We start from the raw sequence: 15,284 nt of genomic DNA on the forward strand, positions 1-15,284 counted from the left end.
AGATGTCTTGAGATGAACAAGGATGAAATCCCTAAAGTTCTGGGGAAAGATGATGCATTTAAACTCAGTCAAATGTTATCTTTCCTCACATGAAAGGCTCTGAATAATTACAAATATCAAGTATTCTACTAACCTCTTTATCTTAGGGATGATTAAAAAAAAAAAACCTCCAAAAATTATAGGAGGAGGTTAAAGAGGGACATAATAGTTTCATCAGCAAAATAACTTTTTATTCTTGCAGGATACCGTGTTAGAATACCAACCAAGACATTAAGGCATTTTACTTAATGAGGGAACTGGGTGTGTTTAGTCTGAAGAGGAGGAGGCTGAGGGGAGACCTTGTCACTCTCTACAATTACCTCCAAAGGAGATTGGTTGTAGTGAAGTGGGTATTGGTATCTTCTACCGAGTAACAAGCAATAAGACAAGAGGAAAAGGCATCTAGTTGCATCAGGACAGGTTTAGATTAGCTATTAAGAGAAACTTCTTAACTTAAAGGGTTGTCAATCATTGGAATAGGCTTCCCAGAGAGGTGAAGTCACCATCCTTGAAGGTGTTCAAAAAACGTGTAGACATGGCACTTCAGATCATGGTTTAGTAGACACAGTGGTGCTGGGTTGATGGTTTGACTTTGTGATGTTAGAGGTCTTTTCCAACCTCAAAGATTCTGTGATGATAAAACATTCTATGATGCTTTGTTCTTAGCAAGAACAATAAATAGGCACTGGATCTTACTGTAGCATGTAAGATACACTGGTATTTTCTAAAATCCTTAGCCAGGACAAAAAAAAAAAAAAAAAAAGGAAAAAAAAGAAGAATCAAGAAGTATAGAGACTTCAATTTTCCCTTATGGTTGTTTTGGTTTTTTTTTTTTTCCAACTGACTGTGCTTTGCAATGCCACTAACACAAGAGATAAATGAATGTGTTAACATTCTGAAAAACATTAAAAAAATATTGTCCTCTCTTCAGACCAATAAAGGATAACAGTACCCTGTATCCTCAGCTGCAGTATGAGCCTGCATCTCACACGTAACTCTTCACGCTGGTGAAAGAAATTTAAGGCTTCCAAACCTTTATACAGCATTAGAAGGACTAAGCGTTCACTTCAGCAGTGAAACTAATGTTTCAATGTATTGCATGCCTTCTTTTGAAGGGGAAACACTAACTGCATAAAGGAGGGGGCCAAAGCTCCCTCTAATAGTAGCATGGTATCACAAAATCAGGACAAATTTAAACTCCAAATGCAGCAGTGAGAAATAGGGAGAAAATTCTAGTGTCAGTGAGTATTATGATATCTTCTTGTGATGGTTTCCCAAGAAAACTTTGTACACTGAAAAGCAAATGCATGTAAATCCGTAATACTCTGTTTCAAAGAGTTACAATGGATAGCATGGGAAAATGCTCCAGCTAGAAAGAAAGGCTTTTAAAAAAACTGCTACAAGAAGACATTTAAAATAAGGACAGACACATTTAAATATTTATGCACAAATATGTACACACTTTTTAACTTGATACAAGAAATTTTATTAATTGTTAAAACCCACTGATTATGTTTTGTTCTATCTGAAGTTGATTAGATAAGAGAAAGAGACAGGAGAAAGACAGCTTTTCTCCATGCATATGCAACAGTAAGCTGTGGTTCTTAAAACATTGCCAAAATGACTGCATTCTGTGAGCACTTCTATAAAACACACAGAAAAGATTCTCTGAACTGTTCTGGTTCAAGCATGGGCCTCAGCTACTACCTCAATTGCTCTGAAGCCTATGCTCAGATCTATTACTACAGAGTTCTAACTGGGCTCCTCACGATAAAAAGGACATTAAGGTCCTCGAGCGAGCTCAGAGAAGGGCAACCAGGCTGGTGAAGGGGCTGGAGGGCAAATCCTATGAGGAGCATCTGAGGGAGCTGCGGCTGTTTAGCCCAGAGAAGAGGAGGCTGAGGGGAGACCTTATCACCACCAACAATTACCTGAAGGGAAGTTGTAGAGCAGTGGGTGATGGTCTTTTCAGCCAGGTGACAGGAGATAGGACAAGGGGAAATGGCATGAAGCTGTGCCAGGGCAGGTTTAGATTGGACATTAGAAAAAATTTTTTTACTGAAAGAGCTGTCAGGGCCTGGAACAGGCTGCCCAGGGAGGGGGTTGAGTCGCCTTCCCTGGATGTGTTCAAAAAAAAGGGTAGATGAGGTACTCAGGGATATGGTTTAGCTTAAGATGGGATTGGTTGGACTTGATGATCTTCAAAGGTCTTTTCCAACCTTGTGATTCTGTGAAAGGCTTATAATGAGGTAGAACAGGTCACAGGACCACAGGTTACCACAAGACAAAATAATCTTCCCCCCATGATAACTAATTATGCCTGTTGCATGTTTACTTAGGTCTGAAAACAGAAGTTTTATTAGTCCGAGACCTCTCAAGCCAAGATTAACTGAGTTAACTATGGAAGAAGAGAGCATGGTAAGCACACAGGGCTAGAAAGGGTTGTCTCATGCGTCCCTGATGTGACAGGTCAGGCAGCCAGTCAACTAATGCTGCTGGAATATGGCTCCATGAGCTCCGCTATTCAAAACACTGAGTTCATTAATGGCGATATACACGGTCACTGCAACTGGTGTGGACAGTTTCTCAGGGAACACGGAGCTGGGAAAGCAAAGTGGCCAGCCTCCTTTTCCCAGTAAAATAATTTGTACTCTGTAGCAGACATGCACAGAAATTGAGTTTATCTGGCCCTAATTTGGTCAATCGTGCCTTAACTCATTTCTGATATACACTAAGTAGATGAGCTTACTCACTTGTCATTTAGCCCTGAGTTAACTACAGACAGTGTTCTGAACTGCATGCACCAGGCTCAGTTATACCTGAGAAGATCCCAGCTTTTAAATAACTGTGGGACAAGGACAGGTAAACAATAGAAGCAGGGAAGCATAAAACATTCACATCAAAGCCAAATCCTTGATTATTTCTGTTTACCAGCTGCTGTAAATAGATGATCATGAAAGTTTTAATGCTGTGAATTGTCTTACTCAGCAGGCTGATGTCTGTAGAGGAATTTACATACACTGAATTAAAAGGTATTTTCACAGTAAAGAGAACCACAAGAAACTGCTGAGGTAAAACAAAGCTTTCATGGATCCACAAGAGTTAAACATACTAGCCCTGAAAAATGAAAATTTTGTTTCTAATTTCAAGAAAATTACCTCTTGAAGTTTTATTTGGGAAAGAAACGGAGTCAACAGATATCCTAAAGATCAGAAAATAATTAAAATAATTATTTTGTAATAAATATTTTAATTGTACATGAAAATGTACAACAGTCTTTGTGTAGTCCTAAGAGTGAACAGAACGATTCATCATACTCTCATTTACCCATTAATTATTAGTCATTCAATCCACCTCAGGAACAACTGGTAACCTTGCTAGGCCCAGCCAAATTGCATTTTACTATAATGGTAACAAATATTTTGAATAAAAGAAAAAGAAAACTATGAGATAGCTTTTTATTTACAGAATAAACTGAAACACATAATCCTGAGCCTCACAGAATTGTCAGTTTCTAATTTTGTAAAAGAGTTCATCATTTGATTGTTTTTGATTGTCTGCCCATATTGCTGTGGGAGGACCAAAAGCAGTGCAAGCAGACAGTAAGTGTAGATTTCTACCTCCTCTGTCACTGAGCATAGCAGCACACAAACTTTCCCATGCGCTTCTGTCGGGAAGCTGGGAGTCAGCCTCTCTTGTACCCACATACCCATAAGCCTTCTTCCCTTCCTCAATTCCTGAATGCCCCCCAAGTTTTCCATCAATTTGCTTTCCTTGCAGCAAACCCCACTGCACGCGACATCTGAATTTGAGACAAAACCTGAGCAGATTTGCAGTTCATCTAAGCGTTCAAGGCCAGGTTGGGTGGGGCTTTGAGCCACCTGGTCTGGTGAAGGGTGTCCCTGCCCATGACAGGGGATTGGAACTAGATGATCCTTAAGGGCTCTTCCAACCCAAAGCATAAAAAACGTATTCGTCCCTAGAATGCTTATCAAGTGAAATTCAGTACTAAAACACAAGAATGTCAGAATTCTAATGGAGTCATCATCTGTTGTGTTTCTTCATACCTTAAAAGCAGCACCACCATGAATAACAGATTTGATGAAAATCCCAAGATCAGCTCCAGTCTCCCGAGATTTGTTGCCTTTTAAGCTCACACCAAGTCCAGCAGAGCCAGAATCATTCAGAGGAATCTCAAAGGTCAGCTGCTCTGTGGTTTCCGGAGACAGAATACTGCAGTTTGGCTCTCCTTTCTGTTAGGGAAAACAAGGATGAAAACATGAGTGAAAAGGTGGCAGAGACAACACATAAATTAGTTGTAACCATGGGTTCATGTGACAAGAAATATTTCTGTTTTCCAGAAAGCAGCTTGAAAAAACAACCTTATAACAAGCAATGCATTTAGCTGACATTTTGTCACATGATCTGGCTTAAAATGTTATTTTTAATGATATCTAGAAATATGCCTAAATAGAAGGTAAAACAGCTTAGTTCCACATGATATAAAACTGATGTTGCAGCAGAATATAAAAAAGACATTTATTTTAAACACAGCTGCATTAAAAATGTAAGCCATAAAACTCTCAACATCTTTACATGCAGGTCACAAACTGCAATGATAGTTGTACTGTTAAATCCTATTCCCCTCTGAAAATTGAGTTTCATCCTTAAAAAAATTATCCTTCCCTTAAACCTGTCCTTAGAGGGAAGTTGGTGTAACAAAAGCGAGGGTGAGAATTGAAAAAGCAGTGGCTTATTCTGTACTAACTCCCTTTGTACATACTTCAGTTCCACAGAGGTTTGGCGTTTTTTCCTTCTGGTATAGGTTGATCCCAAAATTCTTCCTAGATCAAACTGCTCTTTACAAGACTGCCACGTATCCATAGCTAGGGAAGATCAGACAGAACTTTCTTTTACTGAATACTGTACTTGTGGTTTTATAGGGTTGTATGTTGTGGGGTGGCAGGTTGGTTTGTTTGGTTTTGGGTTGTCTTTTTTTTTTAAGCAGGTTGGAATCATGAAATTAGACAAAATCAAATTCTAACCGGAAATATTTATCCTGGTATGTTACAGAAATAAAACTAGGGCAAGGAGACCTAATATAAAGTGCTCATGGAAGGTATTAGTGGAAAAGACCTTGAGGTTCACATCTGATTTTATTCCACTTTTCCTTTTCTGTATAACAATTAGTTTATGTTTCTTGTCATTTGGTCATTATCGATTTTTTTGTTAAAAACTAATAGCAAAAAAAGCTTTGTAAAGGAAATACACAGACGACTAAGTTAAAAAAGGTTACTGACACTCTTGAAAGCAGCCCCCAAAGTTTTACATTAAAATATCAATTTGAGGCCACAGCCAAGGAGTGCAGTAGCTGGGCCAATCTGTCTTTTATTTGTTACAGGGCCTAAGGTGCATTAATGCCACAGCTGGCCAAAGTGCCAGCCATACAGATGTTTCCTCATCAGCCAGAGTAGTCCCACATACGCATCTATTATGCTGTCTGATGAACAAAAATACAATCACAGAACTAAGCAGAAATTAATAACCCAAACCAACAAAGAATAAGGAACAGTAACCACTAAATATACTTCTATTTATTTCAGATGCCCTTTCACTAATGAGAAGCAGCTACTGGCTAGAGAAGAATTGCATGAGCCAGAGAGCTAGGACTATAAACACCAATCCCAGTGTGCACCTGCTCAAATTCTTTCTGGAATGTAGCTACATGATATTAAGTCAACACAATTTGCCTAACTGCCAAAAATAAAAATGACATAGCACCAACACTGACAACTGTCTGGATGCCAGGACTCATCTCCAGTACCTGCGTTACTCATTTGTGCAGTTGTCTTTGTTCACCAGAGGTAAACAATTCTCAGTTATAAATCTGTCACTTTTATTTCGTTGCTGTGGATAAAGAGACATCCTGAATGTAATCCCCCAAAACCCTACAAATTCACACTTACTGCTGTGAACAATGTAGAAGGACAATTTGTAAACACTCCTGCTCTGACTTCCTTCAAAAGAATCAGTGTGAGGATAACACCCACTATTACTGGCCTGACATCGACATATTGCATTTGACTCTCTCAGGGTGTGAGAGTAAAGATTTTCTGCCCAGTCTTTTGTTTATGAAAACTCACATATCCTCATCAGCTGATTCACAACTCATGGATCAGAATTCTATGCTACCTGCACATCCTGTCCAGAAGAAATTTTCCTCAAGGTCCCAGACATGTGAAGTCTCCCACAGTCTGTCAGGACAGTATTTCATTTTACTTTCACGGTCCCCTAAGCAAGCAGTCAGTTCCTGTGAGCTGCTGATATTCTTCCGCTTCAATCCATTGCATCTGCACCAAACTCTTACCCCTTCTGTATGTCGATACTGTGGGTTTGTCTGTCACAAAACCACAAGGAACATAGTGAGGGGTTATCACCACACATAAAAGCTCTCTGTGCCCATGCCTACCTTCACCAGAGCAGTGGCAAACTGCTTTATAACATTACTTCAATATGAGCTTGGACATCATAAACATACTGAATTTGGCCACTTTCAGATACGTTTTTGGTAGGGATGGCTGAAGGTAATCCCTGGTACAAAGGCTATTATTTCACAAGAAAAACTTTCAAGGAAAAACTGTAGTTATTTTTGTCAAGAAAAACAGTATGCTCTTTTTTTGGTTAAGTTTCTTGTCTTGGGAGCATCTTGCCTGGACCACTTTAGGCTCCAGAATGGACATTAATTTCAGGCTAAGGAGTTCACGCATTTGTTAACAGGAACTTGTGAAACACTGAAGACAAAGGATCTATGCATGTCCCTGAAGCTAATATATGAAAATAAACTAGGTAGATGAGTGCTTGAATTTGACTCAAGTGCTCCAATTATCACCATTCTCATTTGAACTATTGTTCCCCTTGCTGTTGTTGCTGACCTGTCCGGGACACACGGCTGCAGGCACCCTGCTGTGCCCAAGGCCTCGGCAGTGCTGTTACCAGTGGTGACTGTAGGAGACAGGACACCATCCCCCTTCTCCACAGCACGGCTCCAAAGCAGTACTGTGCTCAACTCAAGGCTTCAGGAAACAAGCTGGATGGATTCCAGAGGACAGCAATCTAACTCCCTTGTTAACCTTGGGGGGATGTGCCCAAAAGGGGATGTAATAATAGTCTTCAAAACACTGTACAGTAGCATTTTTTCTCTTTTTCTTTGCAGGGATTTTTGACATCAGAAAATCCCCAGAGAAACATCTCACTTAAATAGCAGGCAAGGAAATGTTCGTGAGTCTCAAAGAAAACCTTTGCCCTTGATATCTGGAGAAAAAAAAGACTGACTTGGTGGTGGTCACTAGAACTATCCCACTATATGTTTACTAAGACAATGATATTACACATAGTTTTCAGTACAACTTAGTCCAATGAAAAAAGTAACAGGGTTGTTTGATGTTCTAGAATGTTGCCCAACTTCCTTTAACATAAATGTGCCATGCATTAGGTCTTGTTAAGCATTGACCACATAGCTGTCTGCAAGCCTGACTGTGTTCTCTATCAAACATTAAGATGTTTTCAGCAGGACATCGAACAAGTACAGTATTCTTGTCAGCATTTTGTTTCCTCTATTTTCCTTAGCACCCAGTTGGGAAACTGTAACATTGGACTACCATTTTCCTTGCTGTAATTCTCTGGGAAACAGATAATATCATACAAAAACCTTAGCTAATTTAAATTTAAAACCCAGTTGCTTTTACCTATGACTGAAAAACTCTCCAGTATACCTTAAAGTTCTTCACAAGCGTTTCTTCTTCATCAAATTCTCTTCAAAATTTCTCCTTTTCATTATTCATATTCAGCCTTACCCTAAAATCCAGCAAAAGCTGATTTAAAAATAATGCTGAACTTTAATAGGCCTATCAAAAAATTGTTACTCATGAGAGAGGGTGAACGACATTTCAATGATTTAACAGGGATGGGCAATGGAAGACAAGGGCAAGGAGATGGGCAACGAGATGCATATCTACTAATCAACCATGAATTCATTATGACACCAAGTAAACTCTGTCTTCATTCCCTTAAAATTTTCCTTCACTACTCACTGTATCGCATTTGATAGTAAATGCCTGGTAGTCAGTCTGTAACATCAAGAATCTTTGGTGCAAATACAAGATTGAAAAATTTCTTCTTGGGACAATGTAAGAATCAACAGAGAAGAAGAAAAACAGGTACCTAGAGGCTCGATTTAATTGTATGCTTGTTAAATGTTTTCAAATTATAATCCTGATGATAGTGCTCCTCCCAGGGAATACCTTTTCACTGACAAAAGAACTCCAGCTATCCTCAAGTTAACAGCTCATCCATTAACTGCTTCATTTGGGTAACTTGTGAAATGGGTGATGGTCCCTGTTCCTAGAATTTGCAGGTATGAATTCTAAATGCTGCTAGTGACTCTCAGAGATGGATTCCCATTGCCTCTTTCCCTGACATTGTTAAAACATATACCCACGACATCAATACTTCACAACAGAGCAACCACCATCACCAGCTGCACTACGGGCTGGTAAAGGAAGTCGTCCCCAACATACTAAATCTTGAATTCTTTTAGAAATACTTTTTACGCCTCAAGATCATCCTAGAATCTGAATTCACTCAACCCCAGAATGAATGAATGAAATGAGATGCAACAAATACGTTTCTAGACCAGGAAAACCCCACAGTTTAATGTTATAAATTACCCAGTCAATCGTGTCATGTATTTTCCAAGACAAACGTATCGCACTTCGGCACTCCAGGAATTAAATGACAGTATATCACAGACGTTATTCCCTGCTGCAGACATAGGTAGCTCACTGAATGCTACTATGATAAACGAGAAATCTTCACATAAATCAAAGTCCAGATAGCCAAGTGATGAGGCCTCAAGACGGCTAGAGCTGTAAGATGACTTGGCCTGTACTTTTCCTATAAGACGGGTACACAGCAAAAGGAATTTTAAACTCTCAAGTAATAATAAAACATACTTAACAGCTAGCCAGGTTAAAGTTAAAATTAAAAAACCCCAACAAACCCTTGGGGCGGGCGATGGGGAATCAATCTCTGCTGCTCACATCATTCATGTTGGGCAGGCCCCTCCTACAGCTTTGGTAAATCTTAGCTTGTCAGCGTGCAATGGCTTCCTCAGCTGTCACAAGCTCTACAGTCCCCTCCAGATACACACCTCTTTCTTCCCAGTCCCCTCTGCAAACTGGTGATGTTTGTTCTCCACTATTGACAGGAGTCTGCCAATCAGCTCCTGCTGCAAAGCTCCCTTTTGGTTGCAACATCCAATACTCTAGATAGTTCCTGAGCTCTCAACTGCTTGGGGAAGACAACAATCTCCTCTCTTCCCCAGATGGCTTCTGCTGGACCAGAATGCAACATTCAGAAGTCTCAAAGGCAATCTTTCCACCTGCTGTCTAGACTCAGCCACTAAACAGAACAGAGCACACCACGAGAGTACCAGCCCTAGGCATGGAAAATCAGGACAGGAACGTTTTCATCTACCAAGGCACCTGCATGGAACTTCAGTAAAATCAATTCTGACATTCGCTGACATTCACCACAAACCAGACTGGAAAAGTTAAGAAGAGTTTATACAAAGATGAGAGAATGCAGAGCTTGCTAGATTTGAGAGCAGAAATACCTAATATTTACTAAACATTCAGCAACACAGACGGAATATTTAAGAGTCTCCGGATCAATTAATCACATGTATGTTCTGCCCATGGTTTTATTTATTTTTCAGAAGTACATCCATTCCTGAGGTCTAATATTTCTTAATTAAATGGCTACAATAAAGGATTATTAAAAACCTAAAATTTTACTGGCATATAACAATAGTCTTAGTATTTTAAAGAACAGATAGACTATACTTTTAGCCTTCTCTTATTCCCACAACACACAAAACTTGCTCAGTCATCAGTAGAAACAGAATCGCAACCTTTGAAAAAAGTACCTTGCCTCCTATTTTTCCCCTTGCTATTTAGCCATGCCTGTATCTAGTGGATACTGTGTCAATCCTCTGTCTACCACGGGACACTGCTTTCAATTAGTCCTTTTATTTAATCTTAAAACGCCTGTTCTCACTGACCACGGCACTTCTGATCTGTGGATTTATGATAATCTAATGCATATCTCTCACTAGAAAGGTTGCCTTATTTATCCCTATTGTTCTTCTGCCAAACGAGAAGCTTACAAAAAAATTAGCTCCCACTTAAGCCAGGAAGGAAACAGCATTTGTTTAACACAACAAGAGACCTTTCAGTACCTGTCTGATGCCCTTGACCAACACACTATTATGGTCTCTCAATATGCTGGCTGCCCCTTGCCTGGCTGCTCATTTCTGATAAGAGATGCCAACTCCCTGGAGTGCTATTCAGAGCTGAGAGCAAAAGGCAAGAGACCCAGGAGGGTTATTTTCAAAGGCTTATGAAGGAAATAAGACATTTACATGCTTTTGCAATTATTTTCTGAAAAAAAATGGTAAAAGTTAAAGAGCAGAATTTAAATTGTGGCATCACAATACTATTATTGGCAGAAAAGCTTGAAAAAGAAGGTATCTCCTTATTTGCACTATTCTCTATGTTCATTTTCCCAGAGCTTAGCCACAATTAAGAAATACTTTGCTGACAGCTCAGTCATTTCACTCACTATAAAATAGAAGCTCTATTTTGCAACAGATCTATAGTAATGCTCTCGAAAATAATACTCAAAGGTAACGCACTGCTGTAATATTGTCACAATCTAGTAAATAACTGAAGTCACTGCTGCGTGTATTCATCTTTAGCACTTCTGATAGTTGTTTTCATATGGCTTTCTTTAAAATCATCTGTATTCTGTACTGCAATAAAAACTAAATGGTCACTAATGGCATATCATGCTAAGACAAAAAAGCCAATAGCAAATCCGTGGAGATGCATTATACTGCACTTGGATCCTTTTTACATTAACACAGTGCACCGCAAATTTGTGTCATATTAGATAGAATGGTTCTGGTTTGAATTATGTAGACTCTTTGGAATTATAGCATTGAAAATTGACAAAACTAGATTCAGCTCTTCATCCAAGGCAGATAAAACACATTTCACAGTTTACCACTTGATGTCACAGGATGCTTCAAAAAAGGAGATTCTCCAGTTTATCTGATGTGCCAAATCGAGATCCCACACCAAGTTTTACTCAAGGAAATGGTTTGTCCTTGCAAAAGGGTTTTGTAATTCAGTGTGGCACTGCTCTTTGACTTTCAAAAATACAGTCGCACTTAACCTTTTAAGTTACATAACTACAGGAAACAGAGGGAGGAGAACAACCTAGTTTGGTCCTCAATCAAGGTATGTTCCACTGTGAAAACACTCATTTTCATGCCACGTATGGGGGTTAGCGATGTGCTTTGAATCCCTACTGGGCTGGAGCCTTGTAGAATTCATACTCCTTGCCACTTAGATCCTAAAACCTTAACGCTCGTGGACATGGAAGACTGCACGGTATTTTCAGGGCGAATTCAGGATTGCTGTTACTATATGATTTCAGAATATATTTTAAGCAAACAGGTCACAACACTGATGTATACATCCCACTCTTGATTTCTTGGTTACTGCTTTAACGGGATGGTAAACTAAGCAATAAGTAGCGTGTAATTATTTTATGTCTACTTCAAACAGCACATGCACACATTCGAGGTTCAACTGGTCTAGGAAAACCTTTTTCATGGATTCTAAGGCACAGGCACTTTAAAAAAATTTTGTATGATATACAGAGTAAATCTGGTGACTCTTGTAACTGGCAAGGTACTACAGTTGCCGGTTAAGAATTGCCAAAATACTTTGATTTTATTAAACACAAATACTGTGAATCTGGATAAACGCATCTAAAAGTGTACGAAGACACAATTTCCGTTAAAAGCCAGATTTTATATTGCTCTATTCTGATGTATACATACTTCTGATTTCACAGATTACAGTGGACTGCCAAACACTTCTGGACAACACCAGAGCTGAGACCGATGCTATCAAGTAAACAGTTTTAATTTTGCAGTGCTCTTGGTAGGGTTCCTCAACATTGCAGTTTTGGGTAGTAAAATCCTGTAAGCAGACACAGTATTTCGCAGAACGAGTAACATTATGCTTTTCTCTCCTTATTTGTCTCCACTCTAACTTTTTCTTTACCAGCAGGCAGAACACCATCAGAGGTTCTTGCAGCCAATGAGTGCTACAGGCAGAGCTTTCAGACCACCCTTTTAAGATTTCTTGTATTTGCTGGAAAATAGGAAGAGTGGCAAATCATTGCTGGATGGTACCACTTTGATGGTCTTGACAGAGGAAGCAAGAGCAGACCAGATACAAAAAGGTCTCTACAGCCTTGAAAAGGCCGACTACCACTATCACACAGAAAACCACATTAAAATGTTTTCTGTGTTCAAAGTTACATAGGTGCTTCACAGCATGTGAGAGTTTGTTCTGCCATTGCAAAATTGTTTGATCTAGTTTAAATTTAGAAAACAACCACTTTTTAAATATATACAAATTACTCAAGCAATTTATTCAACTTTGGTAAGTTAGGGAGTCCCACCAAAAGCCAAGATAATAAAGGGATACTTTTTGCCACACTCTGTTCACTGTGACAGAAAAAGCTGTCATTTTCTTTCTAAACAGTCATCTCTTACTGACTTTTATAATGAGCACGGTAACTAATTAGCAAACCTCAGTGGATGGTTTCCAGTATTGCAAACTATAATGAACTGGTAACTATGTTCTGAAATACATAATGAAAGCTGAAAACCTTTGAGAGGCTACACTACAAAATGTTTTTACTCTAATAGGATATATTTGGGTAAACACAACTTGCACTTCATTTCTCAACTATTCTAGATTAAGAGAATCTACATGCCCCAAATTAAAACTTTCTTTCAAATGTTCTTGGAACAAAACAGGACTTTTTAAAATCTACATATTTGTAAAATTATTCAAGATGAAAAGTGCCACATATATTCACAATGTTGTTCTTTTTCATTACGGAGAAGAATTCAAGAACTTGATCTTGTGTATGTTATTAAAATCCAATATATGTGTATTGACATTTTTCCCCATCAGAATCTTTTCCCTTTGAGTAGAGATGGAATCATTCTGTGACCATTTCTGGCTAAGTACTAGCATCGCTGCTTTGACCTACAAAAACCGGTTCAAAAATGGTGAAGTCTTGGCTGAAATGGCACCTATTATTTCCTGCATGTAAGAAAAATCAAGAAGCAATTGAAAGGAAGCTTTGAATATTAAAACGAAAAGAGGAAAACCAAGTAAACAAGAAGTTCTCCTGCAAGGGTGGATGTTCAAGGTAGTGAAAGGAATTAACCTGGGGAAGACAGAAACATAGAACTGGTAAACTGAAAAAATCCTTAATTGAACTTGCCTCTCATCCTGCTTCCTTCCATGGTACGTAATACATGTGTAAAAAAAAAAAAAAAAAAAAAGAAAAGGACCCGGAGTTAAAGATCAACTGCTGCATTGGCTACATAATATACATGGTTAACCTTTTAGTTACTGTTGTAAAAACACTGGTTTGCTCCCTTTCCTCCTCCAGTCTTCAGGAATTGGTGAATATGCCAAGAAACCATAGAAAGTGATTACAGTTGAAATTGGGAAGTAAAAGCCATCTTGAAAACAAAAAAACCTCAAAGTCTATGCAAAGCTTACAACTATGCGTGTACTCTAACAAAGAGAAACACATCACAATATTTTCACTGGTGTATTATTTCTGGCAATTGCAGAACTGGCACACTCTGACATGCATCATCTCCACTCTCCTAGCGGCTCATGAAAACCAACAAGAATAAAGAATCGCAGAGAGTTGTGGGGCAGAATGGGTTATGCCAGAGCTGTTCTCATTGAAGCACCTTTGCTTGTTTTACTACTGTGGAGGTGAAGAGAGAAAAGGGGGAGTAAGTTATCATTGTAATGTTTTTAAAAGAAACGGCACCTTCAGATCACACACTATTCCTGGAGAAAAAGCAAGATGCAACAAATACACGTGATCAAAACACAACAGAGCGATAGTCACAGTTCCATGTGGATTCTATTTACTTTATAAGGGCTGGAAAATCCAAACCCTTTCAGCTAAGTCCGTGTCTGTAATATTCACTATCCCCTTAGAAAACTATTACGCAGTTTAAAACCCAAATGCACCTTAAAGAATGCACTAATCATGACCACTCTGCAGACTGTGGTAATTAAGTGAATCAAGATCTTCCCCTGAGTTTTGGAATCGGTGCCTTACTCAGCTGCTACATTGTCAACAGCTGGCAGGAATTACTGGGAACATTTGGCTAACTGGATAAGGACAGCCTGTGGTTGGTCCAGATTTTACTTCACTGATCTGATTAAAAAATTCTCATTAGATTTTTTTTTTTAAAGCAGTAACAACAATACAAAGATTGTTTTTTCTAGTTTATTGCCACATAACATGCAAACAATGTAGCAGTACAGCTACACCTGCATGGGCTAGTGTAACCAAAGCCCCAATTCCCTATAATTTATTAAGGCCTGTTTGCAACACTGATTCACCCTCTCCTGTATCACATCTCTCTCTACTCAATATATATTATTTTTCTACTTGCTAGCCATTCACCAGTACAGATCACAGTAAGAAAACTGCTCTTCAGCTTACTGAAGAGAAAATAATGGGGAGACCAAGCTTTCTCCAATGCACAGCTCTGTTAGAAGTTAAATTCAAATTCTAGTATTACAGATCCACACAACCAAATGCCATCTGCTGCTACTTTTTTATATTATTTTCTTCCTGCCCACGCAGTTATCAAATTGTTTCAGAAATTAAGGTGGGAGTCCAGTTGTAGTGGAGAAACGGGCTCAGAAGTGGTTTTGTGCGTGGTCTCCGGTGGGTTCAAGTCCCAGAGGCATCTTTGCTACAGAAAGCTGAGGGGAGTGGGCACATTCTCTAGGCTGTCTTCCTCCTTTTCCTTTCAACAGGTAACAGGGAATCTAAAGATAACAGCTACTCAAATTACAATCCCTGGAGAACTGCTCAAATCAAGAACAAGTCTGATATTAAGTAATTACCCTATTATTGCCAGGCATTAACAAAACCCCCAAGTATTTAGGTAAACTCTGCACGCATGTTACACAGAGCATCCAGTTACAGCTGTCCTCGAAAACCGCTGTATACTCCACTGCCTTTCCTTCCAAAGCCAAACATTTTGAAAGCGC

The 15,284-nt window shown here is 39.0% G+C and overlaps 1 protein-coding gene across 1 annotated transcript in view; it reads right to left on the bottom strand.

Annotated features, from left to right (window-relative positions):
• Positions 1 to 15,284, bottom strand: part of PARD3B (par-3 family cell polarity regulator beta) — a gene marked incomplete at its 5' end in the record, with an annotated part of 406,028 nt that overhangs the window by 195,784 nt on the left and 194,960 nt on the right. The window contains one exon of the mRNA XM_084264986.1: positions 4,107 to 4,292. Within this exon, the coding sequence (XP_084121112.1) occupies positions 4,107 to 4,292 (186 nt within the window). The remainder of the gene's footprint in view (positions 1 to 4,106; positions 4,293 to 15,284) is intronic.

Source organism: Gallinula chloropus (assembly GCF_964237585.1).
Source record: "Gallinula chloropus genome assembly, chromosome: 5".
NCBI classification, from domain to species: Eukaryota; Metazoa; Chordata; class Aves; order Gruiformes; family Rallidae; genus Gallinula; species Gallinula chloropus.